General features: G+C 40.6%; 1 protein-coding gene across 3 annotated transcripts in view; it reads right to left on the reverse strand.

The window, feature by feature from the left end:
* The window catches only part of LOC137007496 (putative uncharacterized protein MYH16), a 70315-nt gene that overhangs the window by 14465 nt on the left and 35260 nt on the right, over positions 1-20590 (reverse strand). For all 3 annotated transcript variants that reach the window (XM_067369017.1, XM_067369018.1, XM_067369016.1), the window contains 11 exons: positions 19797-19901; positions 17915-18001; positions 17694-17839; positions 15760-15850; positions 9790-9846; positions 3039-3125; positions 2024-2269; positions 1594-1711; positions 1352-1479; positions 1075-1271; positions 695-827 (listed from right to left, as the gene is read on the reverse strand). In XM_067369017.1, coding sequence (XP_067225118.1) covers positions 695-827; positions 1075-1271; positions 1352-1479; positions 1594-1711; positions 2024-2269; positions 3039-3125; positions 9790-9846; positions 15760-15850; positions 17694-17839; positions 17915-18001; positions 19797-19901 — 1395 coding nt within the window. The remainder of the gene's footprint in view (positions 1-694; positions 828-1074; positions 1272-1351; positions 1480-1593; positions 1712-2023; positions 2270-3038; positions 3126-9789; positions 9847-15759; positions 15851-17693; positions 17840-17914; positions 18002-19796; positions 19902-20590) is intronic.

A 20590-nucleotide genomic window follows, 5' to 3' on the forward strand; every position in this document is an offset into this window, starting at 1 on the left:
ATTGCCTTGCGTTGCCTAAATGGATGGATAAATGGATGGACAGAACAATGTGGATGGATGGATGGATGGATGGATAAATGGATGGATAAATGGATGGACAGAACGATGGATAAATGGATGAATGTATGATGGAAGGATAACTGGATGGATGGATAAATGGATGGATAAATGGATGGACAGAACGATGGATGGATGGATGGATAAATGGAAGGATGAATGTATGATGGAAGGATAACTGGATGGATGGATAAATGGATGGACAGAACTATGGATGGATGGATGGATGGATGGAGGGATGGATGGATAAATGGATAGATGAATGTATGATGGAAGGATAACTGGATGGATGGATGGATGGATGGATAAATGGATGGATAAATGGATGGATGAATGGATGATGGAAGAATAACTAGATGGATGGATGTATGAATGGATGGATGGATGGATGGGTGGATGGATAAATGGATGGACAGAATGATGGATGGATGGATGGATGGAACGATATAGATGGATGGAATGATAGATGGATGAATAGATAGATAGATAGATGCTGTAACTACACTGTTATGTGGGCAAAAAATATATAATCACATTAAATAACAGTAAATGTTTGAGTGTAATGAACTGTGGAGTGTTTCTGTAAATCCAGCACTGCTCAGAGATATTCATCTGTACGGATCTGAGACACTCTGACCTTCTCCAGATCCACACTCAGCTCCTCCACCTCTCCCTGCAGCCTCTGCTTGGTCTTCTCCAGGCTGGAGCACTTGGCTTGTGTGGCCTCCACAGCCTCCTCCGCCTCCTGCAGCCGCGCCGACAGCTTCTTCCTGAAACACACACTCGTTACACTGATATCTGACGGACGTAATGTGAGCGTCGTGCTCTTCATCATCTACAGGAGGACGCTGCTGCGCCCATTTGGATAAAATCTTAAAAATGGGTTCTGAAATGGGATTAGAACACACAATCCAGTCTTGGTTTTGATCTGGATCAACACTTCTAAGTAAGATTTAGTAAAAATAATCTGAATCGTGTCCTTGCGTGTGTCAGAGCGTTTCCACCCCTGATGCATACTTGGCTTCCTCCAGCTCGTCGCAGTGCTGGATGGCGTCGGCCTCGTGACGGCTCCTCCAGTGCGTCACCTCACTGTTGAGTTTGGAGACGAGCCGCTGCAGCTCCTGTTTGCTCTCCTGCTCCTCCTCCAGCTGCTCCTTCAGCACGTCACACTCCTGCCGCACCGCAGACAGACTGCTGCTCAACGCCGCTTTAGCCTGAACACACAATCACACCAAAACGTCACTCACGGACCCGCTGGATCCTCATCAGGGATAGATGGATCAAGCACACACACCTTGACCTCTTCATCAAACTGTTTCTTGAGGTCCTCATGTTGGGACATCAGCAGGGTTTTGGTTCGGCTCAGGTGGCTGCCCTTGTTCTCCACCTCCTCCATCTGCCTCACAAGCTCATTGTTTTCAGCTGCAAAGGTGAGTTTAACACTTTTAAACCACATTTAAGACCAGTTAATGAACAAATTTCCAAAACTTTTGAATGTTTTGCGTAATTCAGGCATTAATGTGAGAAGAGCATCACCTGTGAGTCTGTTCTTGGTGGCAGTGACCTCACTGACGGTCTTCTGCAGCTCTTCGTTCCTGGCGTTGGCGTCGCACAGCAGCTCCTCCAGTTTCCTCAGCTGTGTGTCAGTCGATGCCTGAAGTGACACATGATCATACAGTATGACATTATCTTTGAGTCAGCAGTTCATCTGTGCCTAACATGAGCTGATGAAAGGCCTGAGATGAGATCAAACAAGATTTATTCATTTCTTTAGCAAAGAGAAAAATAAGAAAAAAGCATTTAAACTACTCCTTGCTGAAACAGAACTGCTCAAACTAGTCTAAGGTGGTTTACTGGTCTTAAACACTCCAAATGTTTGACCAGTAGTGTCAGTTCCCAGGAAAGTCATGTGATTTTCTGTGCTCAGAGCATCTGGAGAGTCTCGGGCAGGTTCAGCACGACTGACCTTGGCTTTCTGCAGCGTGTCGAGTGAAGCCGCCAGGTCGTCCACCTCCAGCCGCAGACTCTGTTTCTCTTTCTCCAGTTTGGCTCTGGTTCTCTGCAGACTCTCGCACTGCTCTCCCAGCTCGGACAGAGCGTCGCTGTGCCGCTTCCGCAGCGCCGCCGCCATCGCTTCCGCCTGCACCGCCGACTCGTCCAGCTCCCGCCGCAGCCGCTGCAGCTCCAGCTCACGCTTCTTATTCATCTCCATCTGCACACACACACACAATCAACTCACAAAAGTGACAGCGAAGAGAAACCAGCATCTGATCATAGAGACGTGGATGTTTTCGGTCCTCCAGTCAAGTAAAGTCACGTCACGTTTATTCATACAGCACTTTATACAATAGATTGCTTTGAACCAAACAGCTTTACAGTGTTAAACATGAGAAAGAGTCTCAGTGTTGCTTTTAAATGAGAATTAAACATCCATTTCTTCTATAAAGCAGCTATCCAGGGTGTTCATGATTTTACTCACCTCTGACCTTGATGGACTGATTAAAGGAAATGAGAAGATTTACACCTCAAAGAAGGCGGAGCTTTAGAGCCACACCCACCTATTACATCATCAATACGGACCAATGGTACTTCGAAGGGGTTTACAAGCCAGTGTAGTGACAAATTGGGCCCCATCATGTGACAATGAAGACTGGAGTAATGATGCTGAAAATTCAGCTTTGATCACAGGAATAAATTACACTTTACTATATATTCACATAGAAAACAGCTGATTTTCATTGGAATAATATTTTAATGTTTTTACTGTATTTTTGATCAAATAAATGCAGCTTTGGTGAGCAGAAGAGACTTCTTTAAGAAACAGTTCTTACCGACCCCAAACTTTTTATTGTATTAGTATGCAATTACAAAAGAATGCAATTTGATTGACATTTAATATTTTTGAAATATTCATTTTATGCAGCCAGTGAGAATCCCTGAGCGGATCACATGTATTCTCAGTAATAAAGAGAGTTTTGCACCTGAGAGGCCGTGGCTCCTCCTGCTTCCTCCAGTCGGTCCGTCAGATCGTCTAGTTCACGGTTCAGATCCGCTCGTTGCTTCTCCACCTGCGGACGAATAAAATAAGATCATATGACCAAAGCTCGTCCCAAACATAGACATTATACAAAAATATCTGACCAAAGTCAGAATGCATATGCCATAAATATAGATACTAAATCCACATGCTCATCCATAGTTGTACTTCAAACGCAGAGATGATCATATGCAGGGTATAAGTGTGTGTGTGTGTGTGTGGTAAAGCAGGGCTGGTGACAGATGTGGGGAAGTGATTTGAAACAACCATAACATCGTCTAGTCAGATGCATTAACACACGTTCTTTAGTGTCTGGTATTAAAACCTAACATTATATTACAGAAGGTAAACATCAAAAACATTTTGAACTCAAACAAAAACTCCAAGAGCCTGAAGGCAAAGTCAGAAACCATCATAAGATTTTAACTAAACACACATGAAGGCAATGTTTGTTTTCAAATCTAGAACAGCAATAAAAATCCTCCCTGATTTCACTGCTGTTGAGCAGATGCTTATTAAAATGAACAAACAAGACGTTTGTTTGTACGACAACACATGAAAGAATATCTCGAACGCAGAAGCGTGTTTCTTCACTCCAGCTGCTTGTGATATAAACACAAATGATGAGAATGAGAATTAATATAACTGCACAAAAGTGACCGATGCGCTAAAAGGGACATGATCTGTTAAAAGGTAAAACTGTGAGGAATTACAGTAGCTGCTGTTTACTGTTCCCATCTCCATAAATAATGCAACATATGCAAGTGTCGGGACGCCTGTGTGCTCTTGTGTGTTTGTGCTTGAATTCCTCCATGGAAAACCTCTGGAATATAATGCCGTGAGTCTGTGCTGATGCTATCTGTGAAGGAACAATGCGGCGTCTGTGTGATGGGATCCTCTGGAGGTCTATGGAGGCGGTGCAGGGACGCATGATAAACACACGCATGTCAGTGCTTGACTCTCAATAGAAACGCCACCCAACATGAAGACATCTTCAGGCCGTGTCACTCCGTCAGCCCATATTCCTGCAGAGGTACCTATCTCCGGTAGCTCTCAACACAAGTACCTGGAAGCCATCGTAACAAAGACATTAAGTACAAGGTTTTTATTCTAGCACGTGTACAGGCATCACCACCCTAGAGTCTGAAATTAATAACTTACATGAAGAGAGATTGAAATAAACTCGATCTTCACAGAGTGGAAATATCATATTTACGAGATCACTGCACATGAACAATCAAGCGAAGTTACATTTACAAGTGGGGAAACTCAAGATGATGCGCAAGATGTGGTGATAGGAAAGCATGTGGATGTGAAATGTGCTGCAAATAAAGCAAAGTAAGATTCAAACTGAATGTAGTGCCTGTTAGACTGTATGCAATTTCGGATGCAGCTTTTGTCTTTGCTAGCGAAAGTGCAAAGTTCGACTGTGTGCAATTGAGCGTCAATGCAATGCAGCTGCTCTAGGGTGTTCCCTACCAAATGGGAACTTGCGCTGCGTCTCCTAGAGGACGCTATGGGGAATGACTGGTGTCTGAAGCATGAGTCTAAATACTACAATGAACTTGACATTAGCAGGCGGCAGCCTATGACGTCACTACTGGTGCGACCATGAGTATAAAAGGGCACCTGTGAAATATGTTATACAATTTCTTGTCTTCAGGAGACTGTTTGTCTAAATAGGAAACTATGGCTAGCACAAGCACACTGAGTTTTAGAAAGTGTGTTCCTCCATGTCAGCTTTTTCTGACACCTGACGACACATATGTGCATTGTGTGCCTGGGTGAGGAGCATGAACATCTGTTGCAAGCCATCTACACCTCAAGGTTTAGGTTCACGCTGCAGCTGAGGCGTGTAGGAGACTGCATTTGTGGGGTTTGCAGGTGAAGATCGCCAACAAATTCAAAAAAGGTATGAATATTTTGTCTTATTCATCTGCGCTGACCTCGATCTCGGCTTGAGGCGAGGAGGATGCTCATCCGGCACATCATCATCCGGCAGTGAATGCACTCCTCGCCTCAAGCCAAGATCGAGGATGTCTCTGAGCGCTCTCAGCCTACCTGCCCTGCATATGACGAACTGCTAGATGTTATGTCTTGTACCACGGAAAGATTAGATCTGCCGTGGAAGCAGAGAAGCTCAAGCTCCCTCGTAGCTGCCTCGATGAGCGCTTGCCCAGCTCATATGAGTCTTCCATTTCTCCCAGATTTTCACACTGAGGTGCAGAACTCTTGGGGAAACTATATTCTGCTCGATCGTATGCAGGTAAACTATGCTGATGTGGAGGTGATTGAAGAGAGGCTGGTTAGATATCTCACAGTCGGTGAGGCATCCGCATCGAAGACCCCATCTCTGCCGTGTAACTGCGTGTCACAACACGGCTGAATGGCAGAGCATATGCGGCAGCGGGTCAGTGCTGCAAGCCTACCAGGCTGACTTGCTGAAGGACCTGGACCAGGGCTAGGGGATCCCCCCTGAGGTGGTGGAGGAGCTCAGCCGTACCACAGATTTGTCTCTCTGTGCTACAAAACAAACTGCAGCTGCGATAAGTCGATCCATGGCAACCATGACAGCTATGGAGAGACAAACCCTGGGGCTGGCCTGTCCCAGTCTGAGGACTGGAGGCGGGACCAGAAGGTGAGTACCGCCTCTCGCGCTCCCCTCCTTTGAGGGGTAGAGAGGGGTAGAGGAGGCGTGAAAACAGAGGGAGAAGAAAAGATCTTATGGAAGTGATCCAGGGTAATCGCTCTGAGTGCTCTAGGGTCCCAGAGGATAAATAACTTCTGCCTCCTCCATCTCCCCCCTCCATTCCTTGACTCAGGTCAGGTTGAGCTTTTGATGCCCTTTTACATCTGGCCCTGAAACTGGACTTATAATGTTTTTGGCAGCATGTTTAATTCCATCATCTGCATTTCTGATGGTTCGGCATTAGAGGCTGGTTGTGAATGCATTGTCTACATCGGACGGTTTACTAAGTAGTAGGCTCTCAAAGGTACACCTCCTTTGTTACTGCCTACATTTTATGCCCGTTTTTCCCCCGCCCCCTTGATGCGGTTCTGAGTGGTAAGCTCTCTCTGGGCCTCCTCGAAGAGCCCTGAGTATAGAACGTAGTTAGGCCTCCTTTCACTTTAGAGAGTCAGCAACATTCTCAGAACAGAACTGCACAGTAATTCCTTTTCTGAGCCTCCTTGGTGTAACTGGATTGGGAATGTTTTTAACCATTTTTGTTCACTCCCTTGAGCTCCATCTGTTGTAACATGGATGTAGCTAGGCCTCCTCTCTCCTGAGAGTCATTATTATGAGGCCTCCATCCTCCGAGCTCAGTCTAGAGCTAAGTTGTTAGGCTCTCTGTGAGCCTCCTTGGTCACTGCATTTGAGCTGGAGCATTGTTAGGCCTCCTCTCGCTTAGAGAGTTGTTCCATTAGGGGCCTCCACCCATTATTGTGTCAGGATGCTAGCCCTGTTATGTAGCTTCTTTAGCAGGTTTAGGACGTGGTTGAGCTCTGAGCTCTGCTAGGGCAGCACTTGTGAGTTATAGGCTCTCTGTGAGCCTCCTTTCAAGATGTCCTGAGGGCGGGACGTGGTTAGGTCTCCTCTTGAATTTGAGAATCGTTATGTTGAGACCTCCACTCTAAGAGCTCGGCCAAGCAGTATGCTATGTTGTTAGGTTCTCTGTGAGCCTCCTTGGCTACTGTGAGCATTGTTAGGCCTCCTCTCGCTCAGAGAGTTATCTTTATTGAGGTCTCCGCTCTCCGGAGCACCTCTAAGATAGCAATTGTGCCTCCTTACAAGATGTCCTGAGCGTAGGGAGTTGTCAGGTCTCCTCTTGTTTCTGAGTCATCATACTGAGGCCTCCGCTCCCAGAGCTCGGCTAGGTGGAAGGGTAGTATGCCAAGTTGTTAGGCTCTCTGCGAGCCTCCTTGGCTACTGACCTTGGTCTGGAGTGTTGCTTGGCCTGTATTTCACAGGTGCCCTTTTATACTCATGATCACACCAGTGGTGACGTCATAGACTGCCGCCTGCCAATGTCAAGTTCATTGTCATGTTTAGACTCATTCTTCAGACACTAGGGGACACAGCATCGTGTTCCCCTTCTCATGGTAACCTGAGACATTCTGGGAGGATACTAGGCAGTTTCTAGGGTGTTATGGGTGGTAGTTACAGAGTTCTGAGTGATTGCTAGGGTTTTGCTAGACAGTTATTTTAGACAGTAAGGCATTTTCTAGGGTGTCCTGGGTGGTTGCTAGGCAGTTGCTAGGGAGTTCTGGGCAGTTGCTAGGGTGTTGCCAGACAGTTGCTATGGCTTGGCAGTTGGTAGGGTGTCCTGAGAGGCTGCAAGGCAGTTGCTAAAGTGTTCTGGGTGATTTCTAGAGAGTTCTAAGTGGTTGCTAGGGTGCTGCTAGGGTATTCTGACTGGTTTCTAGGGTGGTTTCTAGGGTGTTGCCAGACAGTTGCTATGGCTTGGCAGTTGGTAGGGTGTCCTGAGAGGCTGCAAGGCAATTGCTAAAGTGTTCTGGGTGATTGCTGGGTGTTGCCAGACAGTTGCTAGGGTGTTGCAAGGCAGTTGCTAAGGTGTTCAGGGTGGTTGCTAGGCAGTTTCTTGGGTGTTATGGTGGTAGTTAGGGAATTCTGGCCGATTGCTTGGGTGTTGCTAGTCAGTTGCTAGGGTGATCTGGGTGGTTGCTAGGGTGTTGTTAGACAGTTGCTAGGCAAACAGAAAAATGCCAAGTCAATGCAGCAACTACGCAATCAAGCAAAAACAAAAGATTGTGCTACATGAAGACTGAGCAGTTCAGTGTGTTTAGCAGGCCGAATACACTCATAAGGTGACGTCCTGCTGAAAGCAGACAGTTTGACTGACAGGAGCAGGGCTGTGATAAGGCTCGTGTGTTGTTCCAGCTGCAGCTGATTTGGCCTGAAGCGGAGGCGCCTGCTCTTGTGCTCTCTGCCCTCAGAGCAAACACAACACAAACCAATGCCAGACACCCTGACATGAGCTGATCGCTGATACCCATCAGATCGACCCAAAGCTGCCTTCCATCACGCTGAGGTCAGGCCTGAAATACAACGTCACGATTCACTTCACACTCAAATGACTCGCTATAGATGTTTGATTCTTCAATGAATCACAGATTCACAGCGATTCACAGAATCGAACTGAATCAAACTTTAGCTCTGTATTAATGGTGCCAAGATCCACAGCTGAAGCATATTCAACTCAAAGAATCAAATGAACCGCTGCCGAAGACCTGCTATGTGTTGTGACATTAGTAAGCAAATAAAATATTCATAAACAGATCTTTGTTTCTGTTATTTCACTTTAAAATCTTGAGATTTGAATTAGAAGTACTTATTTTCCTTGATGATATTACAAATACTACCTATTAATCACATACTGTACACCGAACGAGCCGCTTCTAATATCATTCTTTCCAAATATGTGATGTCATAATAACAATTTTTTTTTTTTTTTCGGAGTGCATGACATATCATAATAAGGAATATAATATATGATGTCATAATAAAGTTTTTTTTTCTGTGTGCATGATGTCATAATGAATATTATTGTGCTATTTCTGTGCTATTTTTGAATTATTTGTCAAAATATTTCAATAAGAAGTAGATATTTTGCTCAATGTTGTTACTAATACAACCTGTTAAATGGCATACTGTAAACTAACCGATCCAGGTCTAATTGTTGAAGTTTTCCGAGTGATTTGCCGATATGAGAATGCAAGCCTGAGGCACGTGCTGGAAATATGCTTATTATGACTAGAATACAGTAAATAACATCATTAAAACATGCAAAACCTTGCTGTCAAGAAAAATGCATTAATTTAATTTATTGTGCATGCAGACAGTTAAGCTAAATCATGGACTAGTGTCTAAAATATACATTATACACAATGTGCATTAATGTCTGTATTGAGTAACTGTTATGTAGGAAAGCTGTTCAAGATGTAGATTATTCAATATTTGTCAGCTGTATGCTATCCGACATACAGGACCACAAAATGAAACTGACAAACACCATTAACGCAGTGGAATGAACGGTAATAATCCGCAATATGCATTCACACATGGTTTTATGGGTGTTAGAAATACATATTGGTGACATGAATAGTTCAATACACTGGAGATACTGAAGGTCACAATACGTTCATAAATATATAACAATCTATTTATATGATTTACAGCTCAATATGGCACAAAATCCATTAAAGCATTCAACTCTAATTTGAGTCAAGAACATGACAATTAACAGCTGCATTCAACTACATATTTTGCTATAAATAAGGCTGAATAGTATGACTAGGACTTTCCAAAGCCACAGATGTTTGATTATTGGCTCGACTCACAGCGTTTTTAAGCTACACTGATACTAAGTAACTAGAAAAGCTGCATTACTTTGAATGCTACTAAAATATGAAGATAATTTAGAGGTCTTTCACGGGTCACTCCTCGACCCTGAGACTGAACATTTCTGATTTATAGCAGAGTAGCTGAAGGATGATGTAATTGTTTGCAGGTACTTTCAGATGCAATGTAAAGCAGCACAAACATCCTCATCAATCAAACTCCCAGATAAGCTCATGGGTGGCATTTCATGTGATTTATGTGTCTCTCTTATCTGGCAATCCTTTGTGTGTTTAGGAGATGCTGTACGTCGAGAGTTGTGTTGTCTGTGCCGTACCTTGGCCCGTAAGCCTCTCTCTGCTTCCAGTTCTTCCTCCAGCTCCTCAATGCGGACCTGCGGGACGAGAGAAGGACATTCACAGAATTCAAGTACAATCATGCTACATACTTTGTATAGTGTACTAAAATTGATAGGTGCTTCCCAATTTGCGTTCACACAGAAAATTCCAAAAAGAAAAAGTGCACTTTAAATACCCGGATGATGCACTAAATGAACGGAAAAAACAAGTGTGCAATGATGGACACTTCATGCACTCAACTGTCGCAGCTTTAATTACGTAGCAGAGAGGGAGGGAGGATCAGACTCCATTGTTAAATGACAAAATAATCTTATACAATTCATGCACTTCACGGATGAGTACATAGTGCATAAGTGCATCAATTGGGACGCAACTAAAATTTGATGTATATATGTAGTAAGATTTTGTTTTAATGTTTTCAAAGCTGCATTTATTTGATCAAAAATACAGTAAAAATTCTGAAATATTATTCCAATGTAAATCAGCTGTTTTCTATGTGAATATATAGTAAAGTGTCATTTATTCCTGTGATTTTCAGCATCATTACTCCAGTCTTCAGTGTCACATGATCCTTCAGAAATCATTCTGATATGATGATTTGATACTCATTTATGATCATCAATGTTGAAAACAGTTCATATGTTTGTGGAAACTGTGATACATTTTATTTTTTAGGATTCTTATTTGAAATAGAATGTCTTTACTGTCACTTTTGATCAGTTTAATGCATCTTTACTGAAAAAAGTATTAATTTCTTTAAAATATTAAGATATTTAAAATATTAAGTTTTTTTTTAAGTGTATAAACATGTATACCATTTAATACAATTATCAATATCATCATAAGAATATTCATTTAATGAAATAATTTTACAAGACATTTGAAATAACAGAATAGCATTACATTTTCCTTGTTATATTGCATTAATCTGCATGGAGAGGAAAAGAAAAAAAAAAAACTCCTTTGGCTTTCTTTCCAAAGTAAACGTGTCCAAATCTAAGATAAGGTCTCCAATCAGCGTGACGCCATAATCACACAGTACAGAACCACAGCGGAGCAGAGACTGACCGACTAGATGAGACACGCTGGAATTCTTGTGAAAATATCACAAAGCAAATACTCTGGGTCAAAGCCTTAAAGCTTCCTTTTGTGTGACAAAAACAATTTTAACTTACTTTAAAAACTTAAGTTGTTTTTTTTTTACACCAACTATTTTTTTATCACCATAATGGAAAAAAATACAGCTCATTCAGACAGAAATTTATGACTGTAAGTGATCCATTCCTCATCTTCATGTCTTGTGGCACATTATATCTTCTTTCTGTCACGGGCAGGAAGTTATCTGAGTTATCTGGAGGACATCTATGCTGACAACCTCAGATCCAATTCACACTCAGAAAGAGATTCAAAGGCCTAAATGACTCATTTCCATTTATTAATCGCCAAATTAAAAGCTACTTTACAGATCACGCCACAGATGTTTCACACAGGCAGAGACAAGCAGAGATGTGAGCGATACAAGAGACAGTGAAGAAGAGACTCACATGCCAGCGGAGGACTTCAGCGGAGAGAACAGCCATGGACGAACGGCAGTCAGAGCGAAGCAGACTGAAACACACACACACACACACACACTCACACACACACTCACCTCAGCAGAGAGAGAGAGAGGAGATCCACACCCCCTTCACACTCACTGAGCAAATCACACACACACACACTGAATATTTCCACTGATCGACTGCAGCCAGTTTTTAAAATAAGACCTCCATATCATTATTTCTGAAACACATTATCCTGTCATTAGCTGTTTCATCATTCCCATGTCAGTTTGTATAATTACCCATTCTTTTACCTTTTCAGTGATTTCTCAGCATCATGCAGGACTATAAATTGATGTCAGGTGTGAAAGCCGGTGTGTGCAGACATATTCAACATCTCACACTCATTACAAACATCTGGCGGAGGGAAATCTCAGACCTGAGCCGGCATCAAACACCACTACTTTACACACTACCAATCAATCTCAATTCACACTGACCCCTCGCTGCCTTTGAATCGTACATTCTGGCATATGGTGCACAGAAAGTGAACTTTCACATCTTATAATCTCTACCATCACACACACACACACACACACACAATCTGAACACATTTCACATTTTTACTGGGGCAAGTTGTCACATGTTCTACATTTAATATAGGTAAACACTTTATATGAATTTCAATATGTTTGGCAAAACCTATATTTATTGTCTGTTACATATGTACTGAATCATGAATTGTTTGTGCTTTGTAATTGTTTTAAAATGTCATAATTTAACTGAAAAGCCTGTGATGTTTAACAGAAGTTTCCATTGTGACAACTTACCCCATATAGGTGCCCCCATTGGGGCAAAATATGTACATCATCATGTTGTTACTTGTGTTTGACATTAAGATGATCTGTCTCTAAAGCGGTCCATCTCACAATCCTCACTGTCTAATTAACAATCAATCACCAGCCAGCACACCAAAACTCAACCTGAACCAGCCCACAGAATAACCCCGTGCAGTGCTCCTCATCTGTCTTTGTCTCCACCTGCGTTGTAATTAATGGTCAGACGGAGCCATAAAGCATGCTTTGTGTGATACGGTGAATGTCCTGGCTGAAAGTGAAAACATGTCCACCCTCACCAACACACGGATCATCTTTCAGCTTCATTATAGCAGACAAGCTCCGCAGACAAAGAGCGTCTGTGTTCTCTAAACAAGCTCAAAGGTTACGCAGCGGAGTCCGCTGAGAGGCCGTCTCCTGTCGTGTCCATCTCAAGTCTTTTAGCCTCAACGAAACTCAGGAAACAATGAGAATCTGAATTATCCTGACTTTTATATAAATCTGCATTGTTCTCTGTCTCCTCCTAATATTGACCCTGACATGCCTTAAAGGCATTTAAACCTGGAGAGGGGGAATGACAGGGGTTAAACTATCATTGCCTTTCAACAGCTTTAGCAAACTTTGCATTTGCTCACAAAACTTTTGTGTTCCCCAAAGAAACTTTAAATTTGCTTACAAAACTCTTTTGTTGCACAAAGCAACTTTGCATTCCCTGAGAAACTTTTTCATTCCCTAAGAAACTTTCCTCAAGAAACTTTTGTATTCCCTAAGAAGCTTTCACATTCCTTGAGAAAATTTCACATTCCCTAAGAAATGTTTGCGTTCCCTGAGAAACTTTTGCATTCCCTAAGAAAATTTCACATTCCCTAAGAAACTTTTGCATTACCCAAGAAACCTTTGCATTCCCTAAGAAACTTTCCCCAAGAAACATTCGCATTCCCTAAGAAAGTTTTGCATTCCCAGAGAAACATTTGCAATCCATCACAAAACTTTTGCATTCCTCGAGAAACTTTTGCATTACCTCATAAAACTTTTGAATTCCCTAAGAAACTTTTCCCCAAGAAACTTTCACATTCCTTGAGAAAATTTCACATTCCCCAAGAAACTTTTGCATTCACTCACAAAACTTTTGCATTTCCCAAGAAATTTTTCCCCAAGAAACTTTCACATTCCTTGAGAAAATTTTCACATTCATTTGCATTCCCTAAGAAACTTTTGCATTCTCTAACAAACTTTTACATTCCCTCACAAAACTTTGGCATTCCCTAAAAAACTTTCGCATTCCCTCACAAAACTTTTGCATTCCCTAAGAAACTTTGCATCCACTTACAAAACTTTTGTTCCCTAAGAAACTTTTGCTTTCCCAGAGAAACTTTTGCATTCCCTCACAAAACTTGTGCATTCCCTAAGAAAATTTCACATTCCACAAGAAACTTTTACATCCTTGAGAAAATTTTCACATTCATTTGCATTCCCTAAGAAACTTTTGCTTTCCCAGAGAAACTTTTGCTTTCCCAGAGAAACTTTTGCTTTCCCTCACAAAACTTTTGCATTCCCTAAGAAAATTTCACATTCCCTAAGAAACTTTTGCATTACCCAAGAAACCTTTGCATTCCCTAAGAAACTTTCCCCAAGAAACATTCGCATTCCCTAAGAAAGTTTTGCATTCCCAGAGAAACATTTGCAATCCATCACAAAACTTTTGCATTCCTCGAGAAACTTTTGCATTACCTCATAAAACTTTTGAATTCCCTAAGAAACTTTTCCCCAAGAAACTTTCACATTCCTTGAGAAAATTTCACATTCCCCAAGAAACTTTTGCATTCACTCACAAAACTTTTGCATTTCCCAAGAAATTTTTCCCCAAGAAACTTTCACATTCCTTGAGAAAATTTTCACATTCATTTGCATTCCCTAAGAAACTTTTGCATTCTCTAACAAACTTTTACATTCCCTCACAAAACTTTGGCATTCCCTAAAAAACTTTCGCATTCCCTTAGAAACTTTTGCATTCCCTAAGAAACTTTTGCATTCTCTAACAAACTTTTACATTCCCTCACAAAACTTTGGCATTCCCTAAAAAACTTTCGCATTCCCTTAGAAACTTTTGCATTCCCTAAGAAACTTTTGCATTCTCTAACAAACTTTTACATTCCCTCACAAAACTTTGGCATTCCCTAAAAAACTTTCGCATTCCCTTAGAAACTTTTGCATTCCCTAAGAAACTTTTGCATTCTCTAACAAACTTTTACATTCCCTCACAAAACTTTTGCATTCTCTAACAAACTTTTACATTCCCTCACAAAACTTTTGCATTCTCTAACAAACTTTTACATTCCCTCACAAAACTTTGGCATTCCCTAAAAAACTTTCGCATTCCCTTAGAAACTTTTGCATTCCCTAAGAAACTTTTGCATTCTCTAACAAACTTTTACATTCCCTCACAAAACTTTGGCATTCCCTAAGAAACTTTTGCATTCCCTCACAAAACTTTGGCATTCCCTAAGAAACTTTTGCATTCTCTAACAAACTTTTACATTCCCTCACAAAACTTTGGCATTCTCTAACAAACTTTTACATTCCCTCACAAAACTTTTGCATTCCCTAAGAAACTTTGCATCCACTTACAAAACTTTTGTTCCCTAAGAAACTTTTGCTTTCCCAGAGAAACTTTTACATTCCCTCACAAAACTTTGGCATTCCCTAAAAAACTTTCGCATTCCCTCACAAAACTTTTGCATTCCCTAAGAAACTTTGCATCCACTTACAAAACTTTTGTTCCCTAAGAAACTTTTGCTTTCCCAGAGAAACTTTTGCATTCCCTCACAAAACTTGTGCATTCCCTAAGAAAATTTCACATTCCACAAGAAACTTTTACATCCTTGAGAAAATTTTCACATTCATTTGCATTCCCTAAGAAACTTTTGCTTTCCCAGAGAAACTTTTGCTTTCCCAGAGAAACTTTTGCTTTCCCTCACAAAACTTTTGCATTCCCTAAGAAAATTTCACATTCCCTAAGAAACTTTTGCATTCCTCAAGAAACTTTTGCATTCTCTAACAAACTTTTACATTCCCTCACAAAACTTTGGCATTCCCTAAAAAACTTTTGCATTTCTAAAGAAACTTTTGCATTCTCTAAGAAACTTTGCATCCACTTACAAAACTTTTGTTCCCTGAGAACTTTTGCATTCCCTCACAAAACTTTTGAGTTCCCCTGAGAAACACCAACCTGACATGAAGCGGGAGTGACAGAGGTTAAACTAACACTGCTTTTCAACAGCTTTTACATGCCTCAGACATGATCTAGCTCTCTCTTTCTTTTCCAATATATCATTCTGCTGTCATTTTCTGAGCCCCATGCAAAAAGCCAACAGAGCACAGGTTAACCAGACCCTGCTTAAAAAAGGAGTGTGAGGTTACAACCGGAGCCTTCCTTCCATCTCTAGAGAGATCGTTATCAGCTCCTGTACTCCTTAGCTATGTTTTTGTCATCTCTGGCCCGTGAATCAGAGCCACAGACCCCCACAGCGCTGAAAGACAGGAATGCTGCAGCTCTCCCATGAGGCCTCACCTGGAACTCCTTATTCTTCCTCTGCAGGCCCGCGTTCAGCGCCTCCTCGGCCTCCAGACGGTTGCTGGTGGTGCTTATCTCCACATCTTTCCTGACAGAAGACAGACAGGGGAAGAGAGAATGTGAAGATGGGAGTGGCAGCGCTAATTTCGCAGGCGTGCTCTGCGTTGTTTCCTAGCCATATCCGATAATGTCAGCCATGTTTCAGTTTATTAAAAGTGCCAGTCAATCCCAACACACCATTTGAAGAACGTATTGATTGATGTTAATTGTACAGTATGTTGCTGTTGTTTTAACTAAAGCCCCTTTAAGGCAAGTCAGTTCACTTGACGGCCACTTGGTAACACCCTGCACAGCTATTTTCATTGGGCACGCAAGAACAGCTCCGATCAACATAAGCCTGTTTCTAAGGGAGCAAATGATGGAAAAAATACGAGATGGGAGGACAAAATTATACTTCTATGTTTACTTGCAAAAGTTTTACATTCTCCAGTAAAAGTCTTGCATTCCCTTAAGAAATTTTACATTGGCCAACAAAACGTTGGTGTTTTCTAGTGAAAGTATTGCGCTCCCCCACAAAACTTTTGCATTCTCTGAGAAACTTTGCATTTGCTTGCAAAACTTCCTTTCCACAAAGAAACTTTGCGTTCACTCACAAAACTTTTGTGTTCTCTAGTAAAGTGTTGCATTCCTCCAAGAAACTTTGCTCACAACTTTTACGTTCCCAAAGAAACTTTGTGTTTGCTCACAAAAGTTTTGCATTTTATAGTAAAAGTATTGCATTCCTCTGAGAAACTGTGCATTCACTTTTGCATTCGTAAAAACTTTGCGTTCGCTCACAAAACTTAGTGTTGCATTCGCTCACTAGTAAAGTGTTGCATTCCTCCAAGAAACTTTGCATTCCCTTACAAACTCTCACAGAATTAATAAAAAATAAAAGTATTGCGTTCACCTGAGAAACGTTGCGTTTGCTCTCAAAAGCACTGAAATAGTTATAGTTTTTCCCATTTTTGTGAGCAAACACAAATTTTCACTAGAGAAAGCTTTTAGTAGAGAAAACAAAAGTGTTGAAATAAAATATTTTTAGGGGCTCCGTACATATACGGTAACTGTGAGATACTTTAAAATAAGAAATAAAGTCAAACAGTCAGATATGAAGTTATGAAGTCAGATATTGCATCACACTTTTGAGAAATAATGACTGGCATAAAAAGTCGCAATTACAAAAAATAAAGTGACAATGTGAGATATAAAGTGGCAACTGCAAGAAATAGTCACAATTACCTCTTTTTTAGGTGGAAAAAGGCTTTCCCTGAATGATGCGAGACTGAAATGTCTAAAAGTGACTGATGTCATCAAATCAACAATAAACAAACAGGTGATGCCCCTATCAGAAAGCCGATTGGCTCTTTTAACTGAACGGCTCACAGCCACCATTATGAGAAGTTATGACTTTTTCTCCTCATACTCTCTCTTCTTTTAACCCTTCATTACTCAAATACTAAAATCAGAAGGAAGGAAGGAAGGAAGGAAGGAAGGAAGAAGGGATATTTATGACAATTTCTTTTTTTCTCATTGGGGCCTCCATGAAACAGCTGGTTTTGCTTTCTACAGAATAGACATCATTCTGCATACTAACAAGCCTGGACAGTTCTAGGAGCCCGGAGGTCTTTATCTCATCAAAGCTAAGATAACTGCGCTCCAAGCACATATCATGTTATCGTCAAGAGCCATCCAAACATCCATCTTACTGCTAGATCTTCTCCATTTTTTAAACTCTGCTCAGAGACATCAAACATCTCAGGACAAGATCGTTTGTTTCAACGGCTTAGTTTATTCTCCATTGACTAGCTCAGGGATTCCCAAAATTCTTGAGGGGTAAAGATAATTGATTAATCTGTGAAATAGATAGTAGTGGGTTTACTGAAACTCACCTCCTGATCATCTCCTCCAGACTGGCCCTCATCTTGCCCATCTCAGTCAGGTTGTCCATGCCGTTCCTGCCGTCTCCCTCCAGCCTCCGCCGGCTCTTCTCCAAATCCATCCTCTGTTTCCGCTCCTGCTCCAGCAGATACTCCAGCTAGGACGAAATCAAGCAGATGTGTGACTTCATGAACTAACGGCGGCCTGGACCGCAGACATCGACTGTACTCACATCCTCCGCCTGCAGCTTTAGCTTGGCTTTCTCTTTGGTCAGGAGGTTCACCTTCTCTTCCTCGCACTGCAAGTCCTCGATGGCCTGCTGCAAAAATAAAACAGAGAATCTTCTGGGTCTGTCGAGCAGATGTGGCATAAATCTCAGGCTGGGATGCCTTCATTTGCCCGATCACAGAGGACGCATGATGGCTTAATCAAATCAGAATATGAAAGGCACATTCATTCTCCTCTCAAGAAAAGCAAACCACACCGCACCAACCCAACACTTCGTTTTGACTCCTTAAATGAAGAGCTCAAATATCCATCTGACAACTCGGTCGGGAAGGTAAAGCTACCGGTCGTAAATCACACAGATGAGCTGCTACTGTTGGACATCTGGCTTGCGTTACTCAACCATGCTGGTAGAGTTTTATAAAGCACAAAAGAGATGGTGAGAAGAAAGAAAGACACTTCTTGACTTTCTAAGGTGAACTAAACGCTGCTCTGCATCTACATGAGGACATACAAGTTTGATTAAACCATCAAAATATGAGTAAAATATCTGACTGTTTTTAAATATTTTAAACATGAGCGAAGAACAAAACACTAGACTTGGTTAAGGTATTTATCTGACAAAATTATTTGGCAAACTACAGCTACAGGTTTTATTTTATTATCCCAAAAATAAAAACAACAAACAAAAAAAGCTCACAGGAAAAAGCACAAATATTTGGTTGGTTGTCTCTCGTTTTTGCATGTGTTCATAATTTCTGGCCAAAAATTATGTCGCACAATTTGGCATGTTTCATTGTGTTATTATCACAAATAAAACGAGTCTAGGCACAACTATGCAATATGATTACAAAATCTTTAACAAACGTTTAATAATATTTGAATAAAGGTTGAATATGTTAGTTTTCCTAGGCCACTGCTGTATTACTTACAAAGTACTTAAGAACATTAGTTACAAACTAGCTGTCCTTTTGTCTGGGTCAAAAATACAAGTGTAATTCACCAATTTAAAGACATGTGGTTTTGAACAAATGAGCAAAAACTGTATTAATTACTGCAGATACAGTATTGGAGCTCAACTTTTCAGAGCAGCTCACAGCTGTAATTCATTATAAGGTTCAATGACAAAAAAGAGTGTCCTGAAAATAGTAAAAATCTTCATGCCAAGTTCAAAAAAATATTTATACTGTGTTTAAGAAACATCTAAATTTAATGACTCTAAAAATGTCATGTGGCGTAATCATCAAGTAAAATAACAATCACAATCATTTTCAAAATGTTTTTAAAATATTTTCAAGGTAGAAAGTTTTTTTTTTTTCAAAACAAAATTTACAATAAAATGAATTATTAATTCATAAATATCATATTGAATATTGATTTTTTTATTTTTTTTTTGGGGGGGGGGGTGTACCACATGAATGAATGAAGTACTTAGGAACATTTGTTCTGAATTATCATCAGAAATGCATGAATAATTAATCACTTTTATGACATGCAAATCTGTTTCTATTACTGGAGAGTGCCATATTCGAGTGTTTTGATCAGTAATTAAGATTTCAGAGCAGTTCACTGCTGCAGCTCATTATAAATCATTTTGCAGGAAATTTTTCATTATTTAAGAAATAATCACAGCAGTGACCTGAACCCTGTAAGTTACTTTCCAGATTAAAGTAGGAAACGGCTTGTTGTGCTAGAGATCCAGATGCGTCTGTCCCATGCAAAAGAACAACCTGTGCTGATTGCCTCATGACTGACCTCTACACCGCTGTGAAAACCACCAGTGAAAACTGTCCAACATCTGTCTGAGCAACACCAGTGGGAGACACTGATACTGTTCTGTCTGATAGATTCAGAGAATGCAATCCCATGTCATTTCACTGACACCTCACCTGGCTCAACTCCACCAGGTGCTCCTTTTCTTTCAGCAGCTTCTGAACCTGGTCGTTCTTGTGGGTGAGATCCTCAGAGAGCTTCCTCACGACAGAGTCTGATGACTAGAGAGATATGAATAAAGAATATTTGTAAGATAATCATTTGCAATTATGAAAAAATGTTGCAACTGTGACCAAGTAACCATTATGATAAATAAAGTTGCAATTATGATAAATAAAGTTGTAATTACAAGAAATAGTCACAATTACAAGAAAGTCACAGTTATGAAAAATAAAGTCGTAATTAAGTTGTCATTGAGAAATAAAGTCAAAATTACAAGAAATAAAGTCACAATTGTGAGCAATACAGTCCTATCATGAGAAATAAAGTTCTATTATAAGAAATGAAGTCACAATTAGGAAATAAAGTTGCAATTACCAGAAATAGTCACAGGAGAAATAAAGTCGAAATTACGAGAAATAAAGTTGCAATTCCAAGAAAAAAAAACACAATTACAAGAAATAATCACAGTTATGAAATAAAGTCACAATTACAAGAAATAAGCACAGTTATGAAAAATAAAGTTGCAATTAAAAAAAATAGTCACAATTACGAGACAAAGTTGTCATTGAGAAATAAAGTCACAATTACGAGAAATAAAGTCACAATTACAGGAAATAAAGTCATAATTACAGGAAATAAAGTTGTAATTACAAGAAATAGTCACAATTACAAGAAAGTCACAGTTATGAAAAATAAAGTCGTAATTAAGTTGTCATTGAGAAATAAAGTCACAATTGTAAGCAATACA

Source organism: Chanodichthys erythropterus, chromosome 19, assembly GCF_024489055.1.
Source record: "Chanodichthys erythropterus isolate Z2021 chromosome 19, ASM2448905v1, whole genome shotgun sequence".
Classification (NCBI taxonomy): Eukaryota; Metazoa; Chordata; class Actinopteri; order Cypriniformes; family Xenocyprididae; genus Chanodichthys; species Chanodichthys erythropterus.